The sequence below is a fragment of the Zonotrichia albicollis genome, chromosome 2 (genome assembly GCF_047830755.1).
Source record: "Zonotrichia albicollis isolate bZonAlb1 chromosome 2, bZonAlb1.hap1, whole genome shotgun sequence".
NCBI classification, from domain to species: Eukaryota; Metazoa; Chordata; class Aves; order Passeriformes; family Passerellidae; genus Zonotrichia; species Zonotrichia albicollis.
The window spans coordinates 31364151-31390283 of record NC_133820.1 but is presented as its reverse complement, the minus strand read 5'-3'; the positions used below and the strand labels follow the sequence as shown (position 1 = coordinate 31390283).

The 26133-nt window shown below is 39.0% G+C and overlaps 1 protein-coding gene and 1 long non-coding RNA gene across 6 annotated transcripts in view; one reads left to right on the top strand and one right to left on the bottom strand.

Moving 5' to 3' along the window:
- Positions 1-2639: 2639 nt before the first annotated feature.
- ARHGAP6 (Rho GTPase activating protein 6) overlaps positions 2640-26133 on the bottom strand; it is a 322422-nt gene continuing 298928 nt past the window's right edge. For 4 of the 5 annotated variants that reach the window (XM_005493450.4, XM_026797134.2, XM_026797136.2 and 1 more), the window contains exons 7-13: positions 23803-23953; positions 22425-22573; positions 19165-19344; positions 14778-14875; positions 8506-8768; positions 6517-6597; positions 2642-5784 (exon numbers count right to left, since the gene is read on the bottom strand). In XM_005493450.4, coding sequence (XP_005493507.2) covers positions 5096-5784; positions 6517-6597; positions 8506-8768; positions 14778-14875; positions 19165-19344; positions 22425-22573; positions 23803-23953 — 1611 coding nt within the window. In that variant the 3' untranslated portion in view covers positions 2642-5095. Of the gene's footprint in view, positions 5785-6516; positions 6598-8505; positions 8769-14777; positions 14876-19164; positions 19345-22424; positions 22574-23802; positions 23954-26133 lie in introns of all 5 variants that reach the window. The other variant, XM_074534704.1, reaches the window with a different exon arrangement.
- LOC141728149 (uncharacterized) lies at positions 5617-14011 on the top strand. The gene is made up of 2 exons (XR_012578917.1): positions 5617-6839; positions 8452-14011. It is a non-coding gene; the product is annotated as an uncharacterized LOC141728149 (long non-coding RNA).

Sequence of the window (26133 nt, the reverse complement as noted above, 5' to 3'; positions counted from 1 at the left end):
GTAAACAAAAGAAAATGGAATTGAGCAAACACAGCAAAAGGAAATGGTGATTGAAGTGTCTATTCATGTCCCTTTTGTTCAAAAGAGACACTGTTAAAAGCTATTCTCTTTTATTTAAAAGTTTGAATAATCATTAGAAGAGTGCACAGAGTCTGGGGCTGAAGTCCTCCCCCAGAGAGTGTTTCAACCACCCAGCTGGAGATACTGCTCTCACCTGCACCTGCTTTCACCCCTCCCAACTGCAGTTTAAGAGAGAAGTGGATCCTCTTTCCTCCTTCCTATCTACTCGCTGACTCTAAAACTCCAGTAGCAAAACCACTTACTTTCTCAGAAGCAGAAGAAAGAGAATTAACACCCATCTTGCAAAAGGAAGATTTCATCTGCCTGTCTCTATTTGCCAGTGTCACTTGAGAATCAATACAAACCACCTTTCTCTATATATATAATGCCCAAATTAGGTCACTTCTAGAAATCATATATTCATTTTTAAGTCTCTGAACAAATTAATCTTTTTTGTTTTTGTGTTCAACTTTGTTGTCTGTTCATAAAAACTTTCACTTCATCTGGGAACAGAGTTTCCAGTGAATAAAGAAATCCAACTTGAAAACAAACCAACCAAGCAAGCAGTCACACATCAAAACAAAGGTTAAAATCCAGCCCAGGCAGTGTCCCTCCCTCATTTTGCAAAAAGCCAGTATTTCTCCCAAAGCTGTGTGCCATCTCCCCAGGCCCCCAGGAGCAGCACTGACTCTGCCAGCCCCACTAGTCCCAGATTCACCTAGGAACCACAATGCTGAGGCCTCTGGGTAAAGTTCTCTTTTCCCAGGGGCTGGAAACCTGTGTTGAACATTCACCATCCCTTTTCTGGTTTACTAGACCCTCAGGGTGGAATTCACTCCAACAAATTTGGAGTGCTACCTTATTTGGGTGACTTATTTAGGCTCCCTTTATATAGCAGGGGAAGGAAAAAAACAGGCCCTTCTAGCAAACAGACCTTCAAAAGAGACTGTCCTTCAAAGAAAGACATGTAGGCTCTATCAAAGTGGCACAGAAATACCCACTTCTTTCCACTAAATAAAAAGGGAGCCTGTGAGTAACTTTTCCAGATGCAGATACCACCTTTTGAGATGCTTTGCACTTCAGAAAAAATTAAATTAATGCTATTCTCAGAGATGGTGCATTTTATGACCCAGCAGCCTGAGTGTCTACCTGCCTGGAACAGCTGTGTGGTCTCTGCGGCACTGGATGGCTGCAGACACTTTCCCTCTAGCAAGTGTAGCACAGCAGGCCTTTACAGTTCCCAGTGATGTAAAAGGACTTGGTAAAAGTCCATTACTCTTTAATGCAACTGAGAACCATTTCCACTGCTTTGCAGCTCTGTGAGGTTAAGTATTGCACAATGGAGCTACTATTTTCTTTTTTTTTTTTTTTTAATTAATGCAAAACAACAAGGGAGGGAGAGACAGAGATGAAGCTCAGACATCCTGTTCCCCAGAGAAGAAGGAAGGCCCTGATCCCTGCAATGCAGGGCAAGCTGGTGCTCCAGAAAGGCTGGAACAGATTTCTGACCTCCACCAATGCCTGTGAAACAACAAAACCAATGAAAAAACAGGTAACACCACCCTCCCCACACCATACAACCACAAGTTCCAGTCCACTGCACCTCATCATTTCAACAGCAGAGAAATTCTGAGTGGCATTAATTTATGGCGGCAGCCTGGGCTCCCAGTGCAGACAGCAGAGGGCTTGAGATTCCATGTACCCCAGGCAGCAGCTGGGTGGGCTCAGGTTTGTACCTCAGAGCCCCTCTCAAGTGCTTGGCTGGGCTCCTGGCTGCAGGTTGAAGCAGCAAGCCTCAAGGTTGCTGGAGCACCTGACAGAAGAGCCAGTCTCACCCTTTTCCTCTCCCCATCTCTGACCCTGTCCATCTTCTTTCTCCCCTCTGCCCACCACTTGTGAGAGCCACTAATTTTATGTGTTCCTTGTTCAGGACAGGTTTTAGCCAGATCAACAAGCCCTGAACTCCTCCCACCACTCCTTTAATGCAGATGTGATAGAGACCATGACCCTTTGCTAAAACAGGAATCCTCCTCCCAAGGGAAAGGGTCAGAGAAAAACACACCACATCCCATCTCTCCTGGGCTCACCTGTGAGTGCAGCACAGCCCTCCTCCCAGCTGGGAAACCATCCTGAGAGAGGGAATTCAGCCCAGGAGGGGAAGGTGGTTTATTTACAATCCTAGGTGGGAACCAGTGTGGTGTGATAAGAAGTGATAGGAGGGAAATTGAGTTTGCCTAGAGGCCTTGAGACCTCCAGAGGGGGCCTTCTCTATCACACTCATCATTAAAGCCTGTGCTTTAATGGAGATGTGACAGAGACCATGACCCCTTTGCTAAAACAGGAATCCTTCTCCCAAGGGAAGGAGTCAGAGAAAAAGCTTTGATACCCTCACACTAGAGACTTTCTCTGTAAAATGAGTTTTATGCTATTCAAGAGCATGTGTATTCAAGAGCATGTGTATTCAAGAGCACAGGATCATTTAGAGATCTAAAATGGGATATCCCACACAGATTTATCACCCAAAATAAAACTAGAAACAAGATTTCATGGTTACCTTTCTTACAAGGTAAGAAAAAGGCATACAAATTATGTCATTGATTTCAGCCTGGAAAGACTTACAACTGAAAAGTACATTCTTAACCTGCTCATGATAATTCTGCTCTGCCCTGTTCAAATGAAAATTACAGAAATTATATAGTCTTGCCAAGTGTTACTTTAATTTATTGGAATTTGTGTCTTTTCTCTTCCACATGACAATCTGTTGAAATGTGTGCAAACAAAGCTGTCCTCCAGCAGTGGTCGTCTTTCGTTTTCATCTTTTGTTGCATAAACTCTATGTAGATGGCAATACACAGATATATATATATATATACAAATACATACAATGAGAGGAAGTGGAAAAAAGCAATCTCTTCATGAGGCTGAGTAATCCTCAGACATCTTTCACTAGAAAGGGTGCAGGTGCTCCTGTATTTAGAAGGGTTTAAAATGAAGAGATGGACATCTAGTAAATACAGTATCTTCTGCAGTAAGACTTACACTATGACTGGTTTTGACTACCTGGGAGCTAATTCTCTGTACAAATCTGTATCAAGCCTGGAATAATATTGAGGCAAGATCAAATAGTGAAGATTGTAAGAGCTCATTTTTGTCTGTCTTTATATTCCACAATCATTTTAATTTGGGGTGGACTGCCTTTTTTTTTGGAATAAATTGACACAGAGCTGCTGCAACAAAGGGACACACGTGAACCTTTTCCTGTCAAATCTCATACCATAATAATATTTGGAAAAGCTTTGCAACTACGAGAAGAGAATTTTATTTATTCTGCATAAAAAGAGCTACAACAGTCAAAAGGCCAAATTCTGCCCCTGTCTACTTGGCTTTGTGCTTTTATCTTATAACTTTACTGGGAAAATAGAGATACAATGAGAAATGGAGATCTGAAGGGAAGGACTCTTTATATGATGGATTTTAAGCCTCAAACCAAATTAAAACTTTGAATCTTGTATATTTAAGTTGCATTTGAAGGTGCCCCTTAAACTCCTCTTAGATGTTTTTTATACAGACACTTAAGAATGCAATAAAAACACATCAATATCCTTAAACCTTCAAAAAAAAGGGAGCAAAAAATATGCTCATTGTTTTACTCAGCTTTTTATTCCATCAGTATGATACAAGATAGAACTTAGACAACATCACTGAGTAAGTCTTCAACTTCATTAAAATTAAGACTAATATGTTTTATGAAATTATTTTGCTATGATACACTTTCCCTTGTGGAGTGCCAAGAAGGAATTTCTCTGGAACGCTGGAGTACATTGCCACCCGCTGCCCACAGGTGGCTCTGCCGCTGAAAAACAACGTGAACAGAACAGCAACGTTTAACACAACACAACACACAGCTACTGAGGCAGTGGGACTGACCCCGACTTTGGCACAAATTTCATGGAAACACAGTTGTGAGCTTCTCCAAATGTCATGTTCATTCCTGAAATTCTACTTCACTCCCTTTAATGTGTCTGTCTGCATTTTTTGCTTTTCTCTAGCTTTCTTAACACTGGAGCTTTGATATTTCAAAGGAAAAGCCATATTCTTTCTCAGTGTTACACATCTCAATTTATTAGGTTTGGTTTCCTAAAATTTGGATTCCAGTTTATTGTTTTAAAACAATACATAAAACCACACATTTATAAATATATATATTATATCCTGCATATATAACATTGGTTTTCCTTTGGAATGTGTGGGCAGACTTTGCACTACATAGTTCATTGGTTTAGGCACAATGTTGTTCTTAGATTCTCTGAGCTGCTTCCTATCAGAACCTAAAAAAATACTTTTATAATCTTGTATCAAATTTTAAAGTTTTTTGCAAATACATGTATAAGAAAAAAATAATTTGTATTTCCCCCTCTAAGCTCACTACTACCCTTATAAAATATATGGCTTTTCATGTTTCACTTTATTTTAGTGTTTTTCAAAAGGCAGTGAAAAGAAGTACAACTTTACCCCTTAACAGCTTTTTTTTTTAATATAATATATATATATAAGCACAGAAACCAGCTTGTGCACTTTCTATAGAATTCCAATGCATATCATGGTAATGTAAGTGCAGTGATTTTTTTAAAAAAGCAGTAACGATTGATTGACATCTGTATATGAAAACATAACATGATTATCATACAATACCCATTACAGAATATACAATCATCAAAACTGCAGATATATAAATACATTTTTAGCAACATCAAAGCAACAGTTTTATCTTATACACAGCATATGAATACAGAGTTATTACACTTAAGTTTTCACCTTGTTTTTTCTCAAAAGCTTGCTGAAAAACAGGAACATGCTGTAGTTGCAAATTAACTGCTTGACAGCGCTGTTGAGAAATTAAAGTGAACGAAGTTTTAAAAAAGTATATGCAATTGAGTTGGTATAAAACAAACAGGCCTCCCCCATTTTCCAATGTCCCCGTTGTTTTCCTATGAGACGGAGGCACGGGTAAAAGTGGCAGTTCCACAGAGTCAGATCATACAAGGGTTTCTGGGAGGGCATCAGGGTTATCAGCTGATAACAGCTCCCAGATCTGCCACCTCTCCCTTTGCCACTCATTCCAGTCCGCCTCTGAAGCATTTGTACTGTTGTGGCTGTGAGGGGCTGTGGGATAGCTGTGACCCACTGGCGTGTGCGGGGCCGGCTGCTCCTGCCTGGGGGTGGCCTGCTCAGGGGCTCTGCCTGGTGTCCCTCCAGCTGCTCTCGGCCCCGAACTCTTTTCTGGGCGTTGAAGTCTCCAAAAAGAGTGCAGCGTTGAGGAAACACTCGAGCTGGTTTTTGCTGGGCCTGGGTAAGGGGGCGGTGGCCGCTCTTTCCTGTAGGAGGGCTTGGCTGTGCTTTGCAAACAGCCCGCGCTCGAGTCGCGCTCGCTCAGGTCCTCCACACTGCTCAAAGTCAAGCGCTGCTCCGACCGGGAGTGGGACAGCCCTGAGCTCCTGCAGCCGCCGTCCCTGCGGGGGTCACTGCACGGCCGGGACGCCGCGGGATGGAGCTGGCACTCGGCAATGGCGGCCGTGGTCTGGCTCCTCCGCATCGCCTGCCGGCCGCCGGCCAGGTCCGAGGAGCTGCCCTGCCAGCGAGGGGAGCACGTGGCCAGGTTCCCCTGGGACAGGGAGCACTGTCCGGGCCGCAGCGAGCTGCTCTCGTAAATGTTCCCGTAAGAACCTGGGCGTGGGGGCAGAAACACAACATGAGCCTGCAGAGCCATTCCTGGGGCATTTAACAACCTACTACTGATTTTTCCTTGGACTACATGGTAGAGGAGAAGATTGCCCAGAAACCTCATAGCACCTTTCAGTATCTGGAGGGGGCTGACAGGGAAAGCAGAGAGGGACTCTTCATCAGGAACCATAGTGATAGCACAAGGAGTAATGGGTACAGACTGAAAGAGGGGAAATTCAGGTTAGATATGAGGGAGACATTTTTACTGTCAAGGTGGTTAAACACTGGAACAGGTTGCTCAGAGAGACTGGGGATGCCCCAATGAGTGTTCAAGGTCAGGCTGGATAAGGCCTTGAACAAACCAGTTTAGTTGGAAGTGTCCCTGCTCAAGGGAAGAGGGTTAGGATTAGATGATCTTTAAGGTCTCTTCCAACTCTTATCACTTTATAGTTCTATGATTCATAGAAACATAATAATTTAAAACTATTTCTTGAAGCAATTTTAAAATAACTTTTAAAATTATATTTGACAGTTTGAAATGTTGCTGTTTTCTGCATTTCACTGAATACAGAGAAGTATAACCACTGTGTTCCTCTGTATTCTACTTTAGAGTCACCTTTTAGAAGTCCAGCTATGGACAATGTGAATTCTACTGGTTTCACTGTGATTTCTTGACAACAAGAAATTGGTTTATTCTTTGTTAGATTTGGGCTTTAAAATTGAGAAATTACTGACCTGTGATTACTGGATCTTTGCAGCCACTTTTCAGCGTTGAATGCCAAGTACCCCAGATATCAAAATGATCTTCAGAAACATCTGCACAGCAGTAAGAGCAGGCAAAAGATGATTAGTCAATCATCTTCAAGACATTATTTAGAAATACACAAGTAGAACAGTTATGCATCAGAGTCATTAACATCCAGTGGCACCTTCACTGTGTACCTAACACAAGCACCTCATATGTGAGACCCCACCTGGAGTACTGTGTACAGCTCTGGTGATGCCAACATAAGGACATGGAAGTGCAGGAAAAAATCCAGAGGAGAGCTATAAAGCTGGTAAGAGGACTGGAGTACCTTGTCTACAAACAGGCTGAGAAAATTTGGGCTGTTCAGCCTGGAGAAAATAGCATGGAGACCTTGTAACAGCCTTCCAGTATCTGAACATGGCCGACAGGGAAGCCAATAAGGGACTCTCCATCAGGAACTAGTGACAGGGCAAGGAGTAATGGGTGCAATTTGAGAGTGGGGAAATTCAGGTTAGATACTAGGAAGAATTTTTTTACTGTGAGGTTGATGAGGCACTGGAAAAGGTTGCCTAGGAAGGCTTTGGATGCCCCAAGCCTGGCAGTGTCCAAGGCTAGGCTGGTTAAGGCCTTGAGCAATCTGACTTAATGGGAGGTGTCCCTGCCCATGGTACGGGGGGGTTGGAACTGATCATCTTTGGGGTCCATTCCAACCCCTTGACATTTTATGATTCTATGTATTTGCTCACAGCTACTTGCTTCAAGAACAGACCCTGCAATGGATTCAGCGAGCTCTGTATGGGCAGGGTGCCTGAGTTTGCTGAGTTCTCAAGTCCTCTGCCTTACTGCAGTCAGAGAAATTGCAAAAGAACAGGGGAATTTGGTCCACAAAAGGTGGTTTCTGGCAAAGCTCCCTCAGGCAGCCCCAGGGGTCACCATAAGGCATGTTCTATCAGCCCAAGGAAGCTGCCACGCTTACCCAGAAATGCAGCCATAGAACAAAGATTTAATGAGGAACTTCCTAATTTGTCCTGGTCCAGTATCATTGTGATGCATATTAAAATCCAAAAGATGGTTAATGCAATAAAACTTAATGTAATTTTCTATTCATAACTTAATAGAAATCTGACCAAATTCTTAAACCTCTTCAGAGATTTAGATTTTGAATACAGAAGATAAATTCCAGTTGGCATTTATAAAGCATATAATTGAGATATTAGTCTAAATCCCATTAAGTCCAAAGGGAATTAAATGCCTAGGCAGTACATCTGAAATTAGGAGGTTTTAAAAATACCACCAAACAGTTATATGCATCCCTACGCATTGAAAGGTCTCAAAGTTTGGCTCACTAAGTATAAATTTCATGGATGACAATTTTTTAATATATATATATTTAAAGGAAAAGCATCTTGAAGTGCTGATGAGCTATTAGTTTAAACCACAGTTCTTTACCAAAGAAATCACTCAGGTATTCACTCCACAGGTAGCTATGGGAATAATGGATCCCTCCACTAGTATTGCTCAGTGTGTAATTGGTTGCAGATGTAAAGCTGTGCAGCTCAGCTATGTTTTCCAATGACATGGTGTTGAGGTCATTCTTTACAACTGGAAATCTTAAAATCTCAGTTTTTTCCAAAGCCTGAACCATAAACCTTGCAGGTATTACAGTCCCATGGATCAGGACTAGACTGGACATATATAGTTCTATTTTCCTAATTAATATCTCCAAGTTTTGAGAAGTGCCATACCATGAGCATCCCTGACTGATGGCTGAATGAATGAGAAGGACTCAGCACAGATCCCTTGGGCTCAACACAAAAAAAAATTATATTGGTCTGTCATTTTTTTAATAAGGCTATTTACGTTATTGCTCCTCAAATCCTGGTTGCTGATAATACAAATCTGGCCCTTTTCAATTATTTCAGGAGTGTCCATCAGTCACTGAGGAGGAGGAGGAGCACAAGCAGGATGCACCATACCTTTTTCAGCCTGTGATGCAGAAGAATTCTCCTTTGGCTTAGTTTGCAAGTGTTCAACCAGCGTGTACTGCTCAGGTACCTTGTACAGCTTATCTGGGCTGTGGGCAACTTCTTCTGGCATTGCCACCAGCGAGCGCTCCGACAGCACCGGGGAGTTGTTGTCATAAGGGGAGACATCACCACTGGAAGCTTTGTTGGAGTCTGTGGAAGAATGTCTTTCTCCTGTGGAGTAGGAACCTTCCGACCGCAGCATCTCAGGGCTCCTGAGAAATTGTGATGAACAAACTATTGTTAATAAAAGAATGCTTCATGTTCACAGTTACAGGTGCAGTTTGGCATCAAGGCCGGGATGGAAGGGGCTCTGAACAATCTGGTCTAGTGAAAGGTGTTCCTGCCCACAGCAGGGGGTGTTGATCTAGGGTACTTTTAAGGTCCCTTCCAACCCAACCATCCTATGATTCTACGATCATACAGATAAAATCAAACACATGAGAATGGTCACAGCTGCTGAAATGAAAACACTTCAGAAACACTTATTGAGGTGGATTTTCCATGAGTAAAACTTTTGCCATGATGTGGCCAGCAGAGGCCACTCAAAATCAAAAGATGTTGCTGTCAAGAAAGGAAACAACAAAAACCCACACAACTGTACAGTAAACCAGAGGAAACTAAGCAGTTAATAAACTCCTTATGTTACCTTGACAATGCAGCTTGTGGCAACAATAAAACTGAAGGCGTGATAGGGAAGATTAGTTTGATGCTAAGCAGTGTGCTAAAACAAATTTTTGTATTCTGAAGTTTTCCAGAGAGAAATCAAGCACTCAGCTTGCCTGTCAAACTACAAGAATGATCCTCTTCTAGAGACATAAGAAGGTAAATGTTCTACAGGGGACAAACAGATGTATTTACTGTACTTATGGCTGGGGCATCAAACAACTGGTTCCACTGATACCTTCTACAACTTCTTTTACCTTTTCACCTTCACACCCCCAACAACATGAACTGCCTTTACTTCTGCCAAGAAACGGCAAACACAACTCCCACCTAAGTACAGCCAAAGGTCAGAGAGACAACTAATTTTGAAATGTGCTGGGAACATTGATGGAGATTTCTTGAACTGTCACAGTTTGCCATGCAGGTAGGAGGCAGGCTGTGAGTCACTGAATATCCACAAAGAACATGCAGAACTACTCTGTAAATAAACATAATTTTTTTCCCTGTTGTTCCTTGCTAACTCATATTTCTATTACTCATTTTTCATTTCTCTGCACCTCTGTTTTGTAGATGCTTATTTTTTGCTTAAGTCAAACACTTCTTTAAGCGACCTCTCATTAATATCTGTTCTAATTTCATATGATACAACAGAGGCTCATTCCTCTAAATGTCTGAAAATGGTCAGTCCTTTTCACAGTCAAATCCAAAGACAGCTTGAATGTAGTGAGAAGCCAAAACTCATTTCTCATTATGGAACAGTAGCTCTCTTTCCAGACAAATAAAATAAAACTGAGGAAAGAAAATAAAGAAAACACAAAGCAAACCACAGGACAATAAATATTAATACAAAAATAATGACAAAACTTAACACCACTTTCAAGCTGTTGTTTTTTCCCTGGCTGATTTACATATCACATGTCCCAAAAAATAAAATATATACAATCAGCAGCATGATTACTATGTTATTCAATATTCCTTTTTTCTTTTCCAGTATGAAAGCAATCATAATGTGCTGGTAACTAATTAAATAATGTTACTCCTCAGCAACTCTCAGTGACAAAACCATCACTGGAGTTAAACTCAGGCAAGCCCAAAAAGCAGAGCTGCCATTTGGCAAAGTTGCTCTGTCACAAGCTTCCCAGAGAAGCATGGTAAAGCTGAGGAGCCATTAAAAAAAAAATAAAACCTCAATTATATAACTTCTCAACTAAATTTCTTATCTGAACATAAATCCAATGTAAATTAATCTATAAACAGACACACACTGAGGAACTATAGTTTTGTAAGTATGTATAATTCTATCACAAACCTTTTTTTCTCATTTCTTGCAACTTGCTTCTTTCTTTCTGTCCTAAGTCCTAAAACCCCTTGTGCAGTGATATGAGATTTAAGCAATGTCTTGGGATTTTCAGAAGAACTAGAAGGACTTAGAAGAACTTAGAAAAGGGGAGAAATGTTGGTATCTGCAAGTTTCCTTTTTTCCCAGCCTTCTAGACTGAATGTCATCCAAACAGTAAGGTTTATTGCATGTAAGTGCTTGCAGCATCAAAATCCTGCTGCACAGGGTAAAGACAGAGGTAAACCAGCACTTAGCCATGGCAAGGTAACACAAGGAATAAGGGAAATGGAAATGAAAGAATGTGGGAACATAAACTTGAGTTTTGTGACACACTGATTTCATGTCTTACCTTGAATGATCTGTTATAGTCTACCTCTTCTCAAGACAGAGCTCCTGCTAAAAATTTACCTGAATGGAAACTTTCAAGTCTTTGGAAAGATTCAAACATTCAAGTTTCTAAACTGATTTATAGTTTTGGCTGGTAAGTCCATACTATTTTTTATATACATATATAATATCACTTTCAAATTTGTTCAGGCAAAATAGCTTTAAAAATCAAAGGAACTGCAGTGGACTCTGTCAATCTTACTACAAGAGACCATCAAAATGGATTAAATACTTAAAAGCAGGAAATTGAACTCACACATTTGCAGGTTTGCTTCACAAACAAAATAGAACTACTTGCAAGAAGACTTTGGTTTGCTTCTTTGCAAACAAAGAAAGAATTCTCACAAATCCCTTAAAATGAAAGTTTTGCATCTGTTTGCTTTACTGTTTGAGTTCATTAGCAAATGGATGTTTGCTACAATTCAAAATTCTTCCCTTGGACAGTGAGATTCTCTACCCACTCACCAGGGAGAAACTAAATTGGAAGGCAAACATAAATACTGTGTAAGATACCCACTCCTCAATATGCAATGTATGAGGAAGGGTAGATAATTGTCCCCACAAGGAATAATAGATGATTATGTGCAATCAAATGTGAGGAATGGGAATGCAGGTAAAGTATTTTTCGGGGACTATGAAGTATGTTAAGGAAAAGGTTTTAAAAGTGGCTAAGTACCAATGGAAAGATTTGAAAGCAGCAGAAGAAACCTATGCCACATGAATTTAAAAATACAATTTCAGATTCCAAAACAACAGGCATCTTTCTATGAATTGATGTTGTCCACCAGAGTCCAGCTGCATGGGTGAACTGGAAATGTGTTAATCACAATAATTGCTTCTAATGAGGATATTCTTACTTTTCCACTAGCATCAAGGTTATCAAAATAGGAAATCCCTTTCTGTTTCTGGCAGAAATACTTTTCTATTATAACTTAAAGCTTCTGAATGGGAAAACAATTCCACCTTCAAGAGGCAAATCATATGGAGTGAGATGGCTTGGCACCACACAGTACTAATTTCCACACATATTTGAGTAACACAGGTGCTACCAACAAGGCAGATTACTGTGGGATTGTGATGAGGTTGCTGCTGTAACAGGGTAAAGGACTCAATGTTTCAAGGAGCCTCTGCAGCTTTAAAAACTGCATTTACACATACTGCATGACCTGTTGTATGGCTTCATTTTTGTGTCACAGATCAGGATTGATTGAAACTCATTATCATAATCCAAAAACATCCAAAACTGCTGTAACTTTGCAACTTATTTACTCTGAAAGGACTACTAACCATGATAAGCATTAAATAACCATAAGAAATAGATTTTATTTTTTGTTAAAGATGCTTCATCTTACAGCTGTAAACCCAAATTCCATTGTCATCAAGCCAACATACAAAAAATTGGGAAGTCACCCAAAAAAGCACACTTCACAATTGCTGCCATTTGTAATTAGCACTTTATCATGAACAACTTCCATAAATTCCCTGACATACTGTTCACAATGCTTAGCTCTTAAGGGAACTGAAAGATGAGGAACATGTGGTTTGTCCTCCTCTGGGGAGGAAAAGAGATTGTGTTTTCTGTGTTAGATCAGAGCCAAGGAAGCATTTATAATGACAGCAAGAGCAGAAATGTGAGGGCAATTGCAGAACAGGACCTTCAAAGCAATTAATGTGACATTAAAGTCTCAAAATTGATTCTATACTTATGCAGTCAACTAGCTTTTCTGATGAAGACTGTCTCAAGAATATATAAACTTTTTTGTCCACAGATCCACATTTGTATTTTGAGTATGTGACCAGGCAATTTCCAATAAGAAAGGTATATTTTGGAGGCTCATTTTTATGAAATCAAGACAAACATCTCCTTGTAGTCTGCTGTCTCACATTTCTTATAGGAAAAATAAGCAACACATTTGTAGCCTCAAAATTGAGATTATGTTGTGAAATACATTAATCTCTTAAGAGCATCACACTCCTAGCAATAACACTAAGCAACATTCTCTCTAACTGCCTGGAATATTTTAACCAAGAAGTTGCAACCACAGTGAAAACATATCTCATTAACACTAAAAGTAAATCACTTACATGACAGCAAAGTAGAAAAAAAATGACAGTAATTTTTTCCTATCTCAGTGATATTTCATCTGCCCATTACTGACAACACAGTAAATTAGTACTACTGTAGCTATATGCTCCTATTTGGCTTCAGAACATGTCCTTACAAAATGCCTTTTGTCAGTTGTGACCAGCTTTTCACAAAAGCTGCACTTTTTTCTGCAGGTGTGCATGCTGGCTAAGAGTAAGGAACTTCAAGGAAAAGTCAATTAAGGAATCAGGATCTAACAATTATCTGTTGCATCCACAATGATTTGTGACTAACTTATGCACAATTGGTATGTGTAGTCACATGTGAGATACAATTTGATGTTTTTTTGTTATACAGACAGTGAAATCCTGCATGAAGTTAGCTTGAGTTAGAAATCATCTGATCATTCCAAACTAAGGACTGAAAGGAAGCAATCTCAACACACTACCTTATGTCATATGATTTGTAGTGTCTGTCCTAATTGTAGTCTTGGCTTCTGGCAAATGTGAAACAAGTCTAAAAGACAGTTTATGTACCTCTAACTATCCTGCACTTACTGTGATCTAAATATACACATGATTACTTGTCAGTCAGACAAACTAGCTGAAATTACTTCACACTAAGAAAATAACCCCAAATCAGATGATCTGTGATAATTTTCTACTTCATGTGGTTAAGTTAGGAAACGAATAAAATTCTTTACAACTCAATATATACTGCACATATTTTTGTTTCCAAATGTTGTAGTTAAAGAAAGCTTGTTCCTGAAGGTGTTAGTTAAACTATTTCTTGTATACCCTTCCCTTTGAAGCCAGGCACACCATTACATTATCTCCAAATATAAAATGTTAAGAGGGAGAGAAAAAAAATCATAGCTGACTATACAAATTCAATTTTAATTATATTCTGAATGCACTAGGCACTTTCCACAAACACAGGAAGACAAAGTCCAATGTCCCAGAGAGTTTAGAGTCTACAAACCCTCTTAAAAATTACTTAAAGCAATTCTATCAAATTTTGTGGTCTGCCATATTGGGATTCACTAGAATAAAGACAATAAGTGTGTGGTCCCATAAGAAAGCCAGGAATACTGTTAATCTGAATGTACAAACTCACAGCATTAAGGCACAAGGGTGCAGGTAAATGTACACCATACACAAGAATATGTTATGTATCATAACTGCTATAGTGACCAGTGTGATTTTTTTTCTCTTCAGATTCTTCACAAAGCATACAATTAAATAATATCCAAAGTCTCCATAGGGCTGCTGTTGTGGCAGTTGGCTTGTTCACAATGTCCTACATGTATAGGATAGGAAAAGAATGACAGAGTGGTCAAGCAGCTCGCCGTGACGGTGTTAAGGCACTCTAGGGTGTGTTTCAAGGATAGTGGAATACATGCTTCCTGTTACTGAAGACTACAATAAACCCAAGACACAAATCAGCAGATGACTAAAAAACATCCTGTCAGATAATAGTGCACTGAATATTTTTATGTACATGTCATTCTGTTCTCTGCAGCAGAACACAATCTTTCCTCTGAATCAGGGAAACAAGTTTTGTCTTTAGAAAATGCTGTACAAGAGTCAGAATTTCTTTGGCAGAGTCTGTGTAATAGGGAGGATATTTCTACTCCACTGTAGACAGTGCAGAAGAGCTGTGGAAAACTAGAGCCTTTTGGACACTTCCAGTGGGAGATAGAAATTCCCAGAAGAAAAAGGGATGATGAAAAAACAGATTACTCACGATGACTGGGAAGCTTTCCTCCTCAGCAAATAGTCTACAACATCTGGGTCAGTCTCTAATAAGCTAATAAGCACTTCATTCTGTAAATCAGGGGAAACCTATGAAGACATAAAAGAATACTTAGTTGGAGGTTAATATCCTTTCATATACATAAATTTTGGTGCTATGCTTAATCTAAATGAACAAGTACAAGTACATTTACAGAAATATATAAAATATTCAGAAGCTTTCACTTAAAAGAGAAATTTCATGTAAGAACAGATGAAGTAGGACTGAAGATCACTTTGTACAATGTTCAATGCTGATTACTGTTGAATAACTGGTAGGTGTCCAGTTGGTTATTATATCTGGAAATAACAGTGGGATCACTTAGGTATCACCGATCTCAAAAGTTCCCGTTTAAGGTATTTACTTTACACCACTCTTCAAAGATCTGAGGACATTTACCAATCTCCATCTCTGCCTCTCCTGCCACTCTGACCAACAGGCTCAGTCAGAATTTGTGTCACCTTCTTTGGAGTTTGGCCTTTTGATGTGCTTTCTCTTTGCACATTGTATGGGCATGAACCTTCAATACCCTTGACAGCTTCAGATGCTGCAGCATACAGCAACATCTCCTGGGCAAGTAGCAGAAATGGCACCCCAAAATCTGCACAAGTAAACTTTGTGTTTCCAACTGCACTTTACATGACTCTTATCAATCTTCAAGTAAGGATTTGTCTGCTTTGTCTGCATTACAGCAGAATGCTCAACACAAACTTCAAAACACTGGAACAGATGAAACCATCCAAGAACAGCCCAGGTTCACTCATGACACGTGAAAGTCAGTGCAAGACAATCTCAGCAAGGGGTCATCAGCTGGGCAATATATGTTTCTGGATGTAATCTGTCAGAGCCTGAATCTCTTCAGCTTCAAGTCACACTTCATGGACCATTTTTTCTCCCTGATATTTCCTGGGAAATAGGAATAGCATTACTAACATGTTCCCCAGAGGAATATCCCATTTTGGAAAGTATTTAAGGAGTCTAGTTACATAAAAGGCATATTTCTTAAAATAAGGAAATAATTAGAAAATAAATAAAGATATGCATAATTTAATTCAAACTGATCCAAAATCTCTATGAAAAACTTGTGTAACCACATACTCATTTTTTTAATATTGTTTTCAGTCTCTGAACTAGAAAAATATCTTACTGATGGTCACTGATACACTGGTCTTTAAACAATTTTTTTTTTATAGGAATATAATTTTTAGAAACCTGGTGTACTGTAACTTCTCCATTTAGACAGCTTTTCTGTACACTAGAAGAAACTCCACATAAGAGTTTCATGGTAACAAGAAAATCCACACATTTTTGTCTGTATCTTTCTACTCAGCTTTTTATCAAATAACTTTCTAAGAAACTACTGAGAGAATTTTGTCAGAAAATAAAAATACATCTTGCCTTATTAAAAAGAAGTACAAATCCATCACAAAAAGTCTGAAAAAGTTCCACTAGAAGCTCAGTTCCAACAGAAAGCTTCTCTGAAATCCAAACTTAATGGTTCTACGGATTCATAGGGGTTTTACCAGAATAAATCTGCAAGTAGATTTGTACTGATGGTCTCCTTGCTAGGTGCCTACTGGGTTTGGGGCCTCCTCCTGTGCAGCAATTTTCTTCAGTTTAGTTCAGTAACTTGGCAAGTGCAGAATTGATATGCATGTAATTGTAAACTTACACTTATGGAGAACTACAACAGCAGTATCTCAGGAAGATGTCACCATATTACTGAATTGTTTCACTGGTAATTGCACCCAAGTAGATGGATGAGAACTTGAAATCTGGGACAGAAGGGAAGCCAAGGAAGCTGGTGAAAAAACAGCTCTGGAGAACATACAGGGACATATCAGAGGGCTCCAGGGTTGTGAAGACTCCAGTAGAGTACCAGATATTCTGAGATTTTGGGGTTTGGTGCAACATGACAGTCATAGCTGTTGACACACATAAGTGTGGAGGAACCCTTGAAGTGTCTCCTTTTGCAGTCCCTGGCCACTGATGTGGCACAGAATGGCAGTGTGTGGCTGCCTCCACAGTAGGAAGGTCACAGCAGCCTCTAACTACAAAAATATGAAATTTCATACAGTCTGTAGCACTTCTTTGCAGCAGGGCTGGATTTGGACACTAGGAGATGAAATACATGAACAAGCTGCTGATCGCCATTCTTCATGCAAAGCCAAGTCAAAAATGAAGAGTGGCTGAGTTGTGCTTCCTTTCATTCAGCTGCAGAGACTGGCAAAGAACAGTCCTTAATTTTAATACATCCCCAATACTCATTGAAATGGGCAAGAGTTGGATATGAAAGTGGTTATCATCACTAACATCAATGAAGCAATGACCAGATTCCATCTTCTACAGGAAATCCACTTTTGCATGCTACTGATGGTAATCATAGTTACTCAGTACAAATGGTGCTCAATATCCTGGGTTGTTCTAAAAAACAGAACTTCTCTGATCCACCAATAAATCAGAATCATTCTGATATTGTGGCCCACCACCACATTTTGTTTTCCTACGGTTTAGCTCCAAATGTTGTTCCAGTTTCAATGCTGAAACCAATCACAGTTTCATAACCTCCCCATATATAAAAGTAACAGAAAGAAAAAAAAAACCCAAACACAAAAGCATCTGAGAATTAATACACCATGTTATAGTTGTAGCTGAATGCTTAACTCCAGATGTTCTCTTTTTTTTTTTTTTTTAATGTAGCATAAATGTCGAATATAAACAGTAAAAGCAACTCTGGAAAACAAAAGAAATTCTTTTTCCCACACTCCATTTAACCTCCAGAAGAAAGTTGAAGCACTGAAGAGAAGGAATAAATCCATCAGAATTAGAGCCCAGATGCAGGTTAGTCCAACCTTAGCCCCATCCTTTCCACATTGAAAGTCACAAGGCATGCCTTAAGTATTATGGACTGAGTTGTGCCTGTGCTGTTAGAAGTTCTTAAAGAGAAACAACAATAAGAACACTTCAACTATATTAAGTATTCTTATTCAAGTATTATCTCGAACTTGATAGTGCCATCCACACTCTGGGCCAGCAGACCTTCACACAGGAGTGCAGTTCTGTCACTTCCTTTTACTGAGGTGGAAGGAAAAATAGCACCTAGCATTTTCCCCAGCTGTAAAAAGCATTAAAAAAAAAAAAAAACAAAGAAAGAAAACAAAAAAGAAAACTATTGCAAGTGTCTCACTGGTACAAGAATAAAAATAAAAGGCAGGAAAACCACAAAGAAGTTCATCTGAGGCTAAGATATCTGAGGCAGGGCTCATGATTGCTTTCTCATGCTCTACTCCCTTGTTGAAACCTGATAGACATCTTCCATTTACAGTTCTATGTGGCCATCAGCCCACAGTTCAGGGCTGTTCATCATCTTCCAACAAGGTCTCCAGCACTCAGCTTTGCTGAAGCACTGAAGGTTTCCAGAGTGTTCTTTCTGCTTTGGGAACTTAATCTCCTCAGTGTAACATACTTACTGCTTAATCTGGACACCACAACCAAAGTTTTTTCCACTTCCTCAAGACTACTGGTTTTATTACAATGTGTATTTTTACAAAAATGAATACAGAATAATGAAGACCACCACTAGGTCTGACTGGCCTCTGCTACCCTCAGAGCAGGGCTCCCTCAGACACAAGTCATGCTGAGCTGACCTACAATTTTGTACACAAAAAGAGTATGAGATACAGCCACAGAATAAACTGCTCAGGTAACTGCTAGGCATAAGAAATGTGACCAAACTCAGCTTCATCTGAAGTAAACAACATGTCCAACTCCAAGGCCATCAGCCTTCTTATGAAGAACTTGCTTGCTTCAGCTAAAGAACTGAAGGGAACTCAGGAACTACACAGATTTATGTTTTATTCCCTTTACCCAACTAATAAATAAGAAAGCTTTGTCCTTCCTGTCCATCCAACCAATAAAAAAGTCTTGGGTCGGGAAGGTAATTCCTTAAATTAATCAAGGATGTCTTAATCCCTGCAGAAAAAATTTCTTCCTGACTTATAAAACTGAGATGTGAAAGATCCTTTTCAGTCTTGTCTATACATTGCTCAGTATACAACTGAATGGCCAACCCCATCATTTTCACAATATTCTAAAAAATATACATTTACCTGCACAGAAACCATTCTAAGCAAGATATAAGCACATATTTTTAATATTTTTACTTACTGCAAATCATTCTCCTTGCTTGAAGACTACTCTTTGTTACCAATAATTACTGATCCTAATTTAATGCAGCTTCTACAGTTTATTTCATCTCCATCTACTTTAATATCAAACAGCTATTTTTGCATTTATCTTGCAAATGTATAAGAGAAATATGAAAAAAATATCCACCCACCATGAACAGGGTTTCATAGTTTTCAATCATCTTTTGCACAACAGCTATGATAGCAGTACTCTCTTCAGCTCGAGCTGAGCTCTGAACTGAGAATTCTTTGTCTGTAGATTTCTGCTTGTGCAACAAGTTAGGGCCAAAGATGGTGGCCAGGTTAAGTGATGTCATTTTGTTCCCAGTAATCTGGAAAAGAGAAAAAAAAATGAGGTGGGGTCTCCCAGGGCCTGACATATACAGATATTTATATAGACACATCTATACACACTCATACCCCTAACACCCACACAGAAACACTCTCTGTCCCCCTGATTTGGTGGATGCTCCATTCATCAAAACCAAAACCTGCTGCTTGTCAATAAAAAATGAACAAATTTTAGTAACACCTTGTTTTGAACATCTCTGCAAGAAGCGCTGTAGATTTTCTGGATATATTTTCAAATGGATTAGAGGAGTAGAAGGTGGAAATGTTTTCTGCCCTTAATTCCCTGGGAGCTCAACAGTGGCGAACTTCTGATCTCAGAGCAACCTCCCTGCTACCTCAGCATCTCAGGACGCTACTGTCTCCTAGGACCTAATGCTGAAAGCTCCCGGCTCTCTCAAGCAGCATTCATGATTTGAAACATATACAGTGATACTTTTCTACGTTTAAACTGTTGAGAATATTAAGGAGCAGGCTCACTTCTTTTATGAGTATTTTCCTGTATTTCTAGAACATGCCAAATGTTTACTTGTTTGGTGGCTTGTTTTAGTTTGTTGGGGTTTTTATCTTTTTTCCTACTTTTATAAACCTGTGCTCAAGGAAGCAACGGTAACCTGAATTTTGAGGAAACAAAAGGCTAGGAATACATACTAGACTAGACAGGAATTACCTGAAAAATATGTCATATACATTATTACATCAATACTTTCGTTGTCATATTTGTGATTAGACTATTAATTTCCCTTTCTATTCTTCAATAAAAAGTAGAGGTCATTTGAACAAATAGTTTTTAAAAAGGATATAAAGAGGCACCAAAAAAAGGTAGTAAAAATAGAACTTCAAAAGTGAGTTGTACAAAACAGATGATTTCAAAGCAGTATTTTAATTTTTTTTTTTTTGTAGTTGATCATTCATCAAATACTCTAGTCAAACTTTAAAACTGCACTGACTACATCTGGTTTATTTTTCAAAGAACTCAAATAGACAGCACAGAAATGACAGTAAAATGCTTTTTATTTGTAGGAGCAGTGTGTAGTGTTGAAAAGAACCTGTACTAAGTGGGTGCATGGGCAGTCATAGCAAACATGTTGGCTCTTTGTTTAGAGATCCATCCCAGCAGGACTGTGAGAACAGCAAACCTTGTTTGCACAGCACCAAGCACCAGCTGTTTCTCAGGTGACCTGCTTTTTAAACTCTGAGCTTTGAGCCACCACAGATGCACAGGCACAGGGGGCCTCAAGTGTGCCAGGGCAGCCTCAGGCTGTGCCCAGATCTGCATGTGCAGGCTGTTTGTACAAACAGTGAGCCTTTTCTTAAGGGCAGCCTCAGGGCATCCTTAAAAAATGTTGTAAACATTTCCACCGAAATAAACTGAATGAGCAATTTTAATAAAGTTAGTCATCCATCTTCATCTTTGTGAGAGAAGGGTTGTTGAAAGAAATCAACAAGAGGGCCTGTGTGCCAAAGCTTGGCTGTTTTCCTTCCAGTGATAGCAAACAGTCTGATAAAATACTTTCTCTTGCCCTGAATGCCTTTATTCACTTAATTCTTCATAAATAGCTTAAATAATTGTGAGCAGAATACTGTATTATCTATAAAAGGTATCCAGTTGCAGTAATATTCCTGATGCTTACAGTACTGTCAAGGTAACTGTCATAAACCTGCCTTACCAAAATACCTGTGGCAAAGCTGATGTACCATGGTTGAGCCAAATGAACTCTGCTCAGCAGCATCCCCAGTCCTGCAATAAGATCCTCTTGGGTACATTCCTGAACCAACAGAGAACTCTTTGCAGGACCAGGGGGATCATGACCTTAGCTGGCTTATACATGTTTTTAAGCACACTAAAGTATTACAGGCTGCTTTTTTTAAATGTTTCCCATCACAGTGATATAGTTTTTTATCAACTCCTTGCTGAGAACAAAAATAATAGCATTTAAAGTGGATTTAAAAGTGAAATGGGCCTTGAAGTCACATACAACACTGGAAGTTAGGACTTGTAAAGATGGAATAACTGGAAGTTAGGATTTGAGGCAGAAATTTGGCAAAAATAAGTCTCAAAGTGCTAATTATTGTTGAAATCAGATAAAAGATGCAAAAGGCATCCAAATTTGACAAAATCAGCAGGATTTTCCATCTGGAAGACAAAATTCTCAAGGAGTTTCATAAGAGTCTCAGCTGCAGTTCAGAGGACTGAGAAGTCCTTCCACAGATAAACCAGTATATTTTTGTCAAGCACTGACAGATTATATCCATTTTATTCATTTAACAGAGTTGCCTCCTTTTACACAGCAGCCTGCTGGTGCCAGCACTTCCCTGGTAGGAAATGGGAAGCCTGGATTTTCAGTTTTTCTCCAGCATGAATGGGCACAGGGTGCAGAGAGGAAAATGCTCAGGGCTAGAGCTCAGCCCTATGGCTGGGGCAATTCTTGTCTCTGTGGGCTGAGTGCACATCAAACTCTCCATTGAATTTGGTCCAGGCTGCAAGAGTTAAGGAGGTCAGAAAGAAAATGGGCAAAGATGAACCCTGACTCCAGCTAGTGATGAGGTCTGTCAGTTGCAAGGATACAGACAGAGTTCCTGTCCTCTGTTTATTTTTCACTACCCAGGGCCCACAAGGAAGCTAAGAGAACCAGGAAGCAAACTGCTCTGTCCAAAAGTCATTTAAAAAAGCAACAACAGAGAATGAAAAGAGAACAACAGAAAATGAAGAAGCATATCCTTGCTTGCCTGACCTTTTCTGAGTACTTTTCCCATAGAATATAATGGGATAAAACAAGGCAACAGGGGAAGGATGGATGACATTAGACGTTCTTGACAGCAAGGCTGGTACATTGAATCTCCCAAAGCAAGTGGTAGATGCTTTACAGGTTAAGTTATACAAAAATTAAACCTTCACAGCCCTAAGAACATTGTAAACAAATGGCAGAAGTGCAGGCAAACAGATAAAGTCTCTCCCACCTTCCAGGGATATGCCACCATTGTGTATGTTTCAAGGCTTTAAATATCTCTTTTCAGACCATGAATTCAGTAAAGTCAAAGGACACAAGCGACCAGGACTTACCTCTTGGCCATCCTTGTCTCTGGTGTCTTCTGCATGGCCAGCTACTGTGGAGAGGAACTGCAGCAGGCGGTGAAGGGTATCGCAGTTACAAGGAGGTAGAAGATAAATGAGAAGCTGTAAGGTGCTGAGCTGCTCATCTGGCTCTAATACTAAGAGGGGAAAAAATATGTTCTAAGAAATCACTCCAGCTAACCTAAAAGCAGAACAAATATACTGATCCCAACCCAAAGGAAGGTATAGGAATAGCTTTGTTTAAGAACCATTTTCCTTACAACATCAGAAGAAAAAGAGAAAACTCTAAGGAAACATCAAAACTATAACAACTACTACTATGGGATATTTGCCTTAGTTGGTCAACATTTTGCTCACAAGACAAGATTTTTCAATAAGATTTTTCTTATCCTGAAAGAGAGCAAAATTCATGTTTTACACTCCATCACTGTTACTGGACTCAAATATTCTGCTTACTTTTCTACTTTACTCCATTCATTTAGGTATGGCTACTGGTATGTACAGTAGCTATCAAGCATTCCAGTCAGGTTTATGCTTCAGACATTTTTAATCAGTTTTCTTACAGTTTTTCATCTTGCAGAAGTATCAGGAGATTGGAAAGCAACCAGAGCAATAAAGGACACTCTGCTATCACTACCATCTACCATCTAAATGGTAGCCAGTGACAAAGGTGGGACAGAGGCAGGATCTCAGACATGAGGGCTAGAAAGCATCTGAAGAACCCATACCAGGCACCTGCTTAAGCTTGAAATGTCCAACTTAACTTTTTTTTAAATCCCTGAGAGTCTGCACTTGGGTCTTAGGCAACACAATTGGGAGTACTTAATACGATGGCTTTGAGGACCATCAAAGAAGAATGAATGAAAGAAGCAATATGAAGAAACTTGAATTTTTCAAGCCAAGCTGGAACTTTGGTCAGTAGACAGATCTAAAAATTCTAAGAGACAAAGATTCAAATGGGAGTCTGTGACCTGGCACTGCTGGATCAAAGACAGGGTCAGGTTTTAATAGACATGAATTCCATTCTTACAAATGCAAAAATATATATAGTTAGTGAAACCCTTGTTCTGGTTTTCTGGATTACACTTCTACAGTATAAAACCAAGAAGTAAAACCAAGACCTCAGTAAATTTATACTAAAGAATATACTGTATTATTTATATTCTTATACACTATATTGTATTATAATATATATAATATTGTTATTAAATATACTATATAATTTATAGTGTATCAAACAAATATTTGGAGCAAATCAAGGCCAGAACATTAAAGGAATAGACTAAAAGAGGCTATTAGTAGAGATCAAAGAATTCAAACAAATTAGCCTTTGAAAATTGATAAATCAAGATGCTGTAGAGCTCACAGAGAGTGTTGATGAAAGGTGTATAAAGCTCTCTGGTGAGAAGTGGGTCAGGCATGTCACGCAGAAATTCCTTTAACAAGGCAGCAACATCATGAATGCTGTGCTCTTCATCTAATACAACATCTACACCTCGGTCAAACTCTTCACGTAACTGAAAAACATCATGAGAGAAAACTACAGTCACTTATTGTCCCCAGTAATGCATCCCAACACAGAAAATCTTTAGAAAAGCAGATTTACTCCTTTTTAATTTCAAGACTGAGCATGACTAGTCTTTGGTAACGTCAACGACATAATTAATATCTAATTTCTGCTTAATATGTAATAAATAACTTAAAGTTTGCACCAGGCTGTAATAAAATACATTTTTTTTTCTAGCTAATATATGACACTCTTGTATGAAAACATGTATCCAAGAATAATTTTTGCAGAAATGCAAGATTCATAGCAAAGGCAGAAACCAGAGAAAATAAGGAAAATTAAAAGACAGGCTCTCATATCACGTTACTGCATTATCCCTGGAATCAGAAAGACTAAAACTGCATTTTACAACGCTTATGATTTTGTAGAAAAACATTATTAGTAATATCATGTTAATATCCACCAAATTCACATTTCTCTTGTCATTTAAGACTGTATGTAAAGATAGGTATCAAGCAGACAGCTTCACTAAGACTTCACAGTATTCCTTCACACACACCTTGTTCTGCCTTCCTAATTTAGTTACGGTCATTAAGTAATCATCATTACCGAGTTCACAAAGAGCAAGCTAACTTCATTACAAGGTATTGCTAATTTTTTCCCCTGCTTTGGTCCTCAGACAAATGCTGTATTAAAGGCATCACACTTTGAATTAAAGGCATCACACTTCCCAAAGGCAGATATTTGCCTTAGTTGGTCAACATTTTGCTCACAAGACAAGATTTTTCAATAAGATTTTTCTTATCCTGAAAGAGAGCAAAATTCATGTTTTACACTCCATCACTGTTACTGGACTCAAATATTCTGCTTACTTTTCTACTTTACTCCATTCATTTAGGTATGGCTACTGGTATGTACAGTAGCTATCAAGCATTCCAGTCAGGTTTATGCTTCAGACATTTTTAATCAGTTTTCTTACAGTTTTTCATCTTGCAGAAGTATCAGGAGATTGGAAAGCAACCAGAGCAATAAAGGACACTCTGCTATCACTACCATCTACCATCTAAATGGTAGCCAGTGACAAAGGTGGGACAGAGGCAGGATCTCAGACATGAGGGCTAGAAAGCATCTGAAGAACCCATACCAGGCACCTGCTTAAGCTTGAAATGTCCAACTTAACTTTTTTTTAAATCCCTGAGAGTCTGCACTTGGGTCTTAGGCAACACAATTGGGAGTACTTAATACGATTTATTAATACAACACTTAATACAACACTCTTCCAAATCCAAGATATCTTATGAAAAGGTAAAAACTTGCCCTTCTGGAGGGATTTTCCAGCAGAAAGAGCAGAATACTTTCCTCAAGGAAGACAGCTTCACCTTTTACTCTTTTTGCATTTTGAAAACAGTCTAGAGGTTTTAAAACTATTTCCTAGAAAAAAATTGTACTTTTGCTAACATTATGAGGTATCACAATGTCACACCTATCTTCTCAGAGAGTGATTACAGCTAAATCTTATAAACAAAGAAATATGAGGTATCAGGATTCTTCATCAGGAAAATTACAAATATACCAAAGAGCGGAAAGAAGCTAAGTCACAAGCAAACTACATGCCTGTAAAAATTTGTAGCAAATCTTAGTCACATGCAAATCTATCTTCAGTGTGTTCAGTGTGAAAATCCTTTGTTTTCAGCTCAGATTGTGCTTTCATATTGGTTGATAGATATTCATTAAAAAACACAGTCTCCATTCTAATTTATTAGGATTACTTTTAACATTATTAATATCAGTCATTATTAATAATAAATAATTATGCTATGAGGACCAGAATATATTCTTTATCTAATATTATTCTTTGATTTATGGTCAAAGATTTTCCAGTACCAACTTGAGAACTTAATTTCCAGCTTAATTCTACTCTCCAGACTCGTGACAAAAGCAGAACATCCCTGCAGAGCACCATAAATTACCTCAATCCAGAAGATTGTTTCTGCACTTAAGTGCCCAAAAGCAGCTGAGGAAACAGATTAGCACTGCATCAGGAATTCAAACTTCCCAAATAGCTGGCTAAATCACAAACTGCTGTTACAGACTTGAATATGGCACTTGTGATCTGATATCCTGTGAGACCTACAGAGATACCCTAAGCAGCAAAATGTCATAGAAGCCTTGATGAGATGTGGCCACATT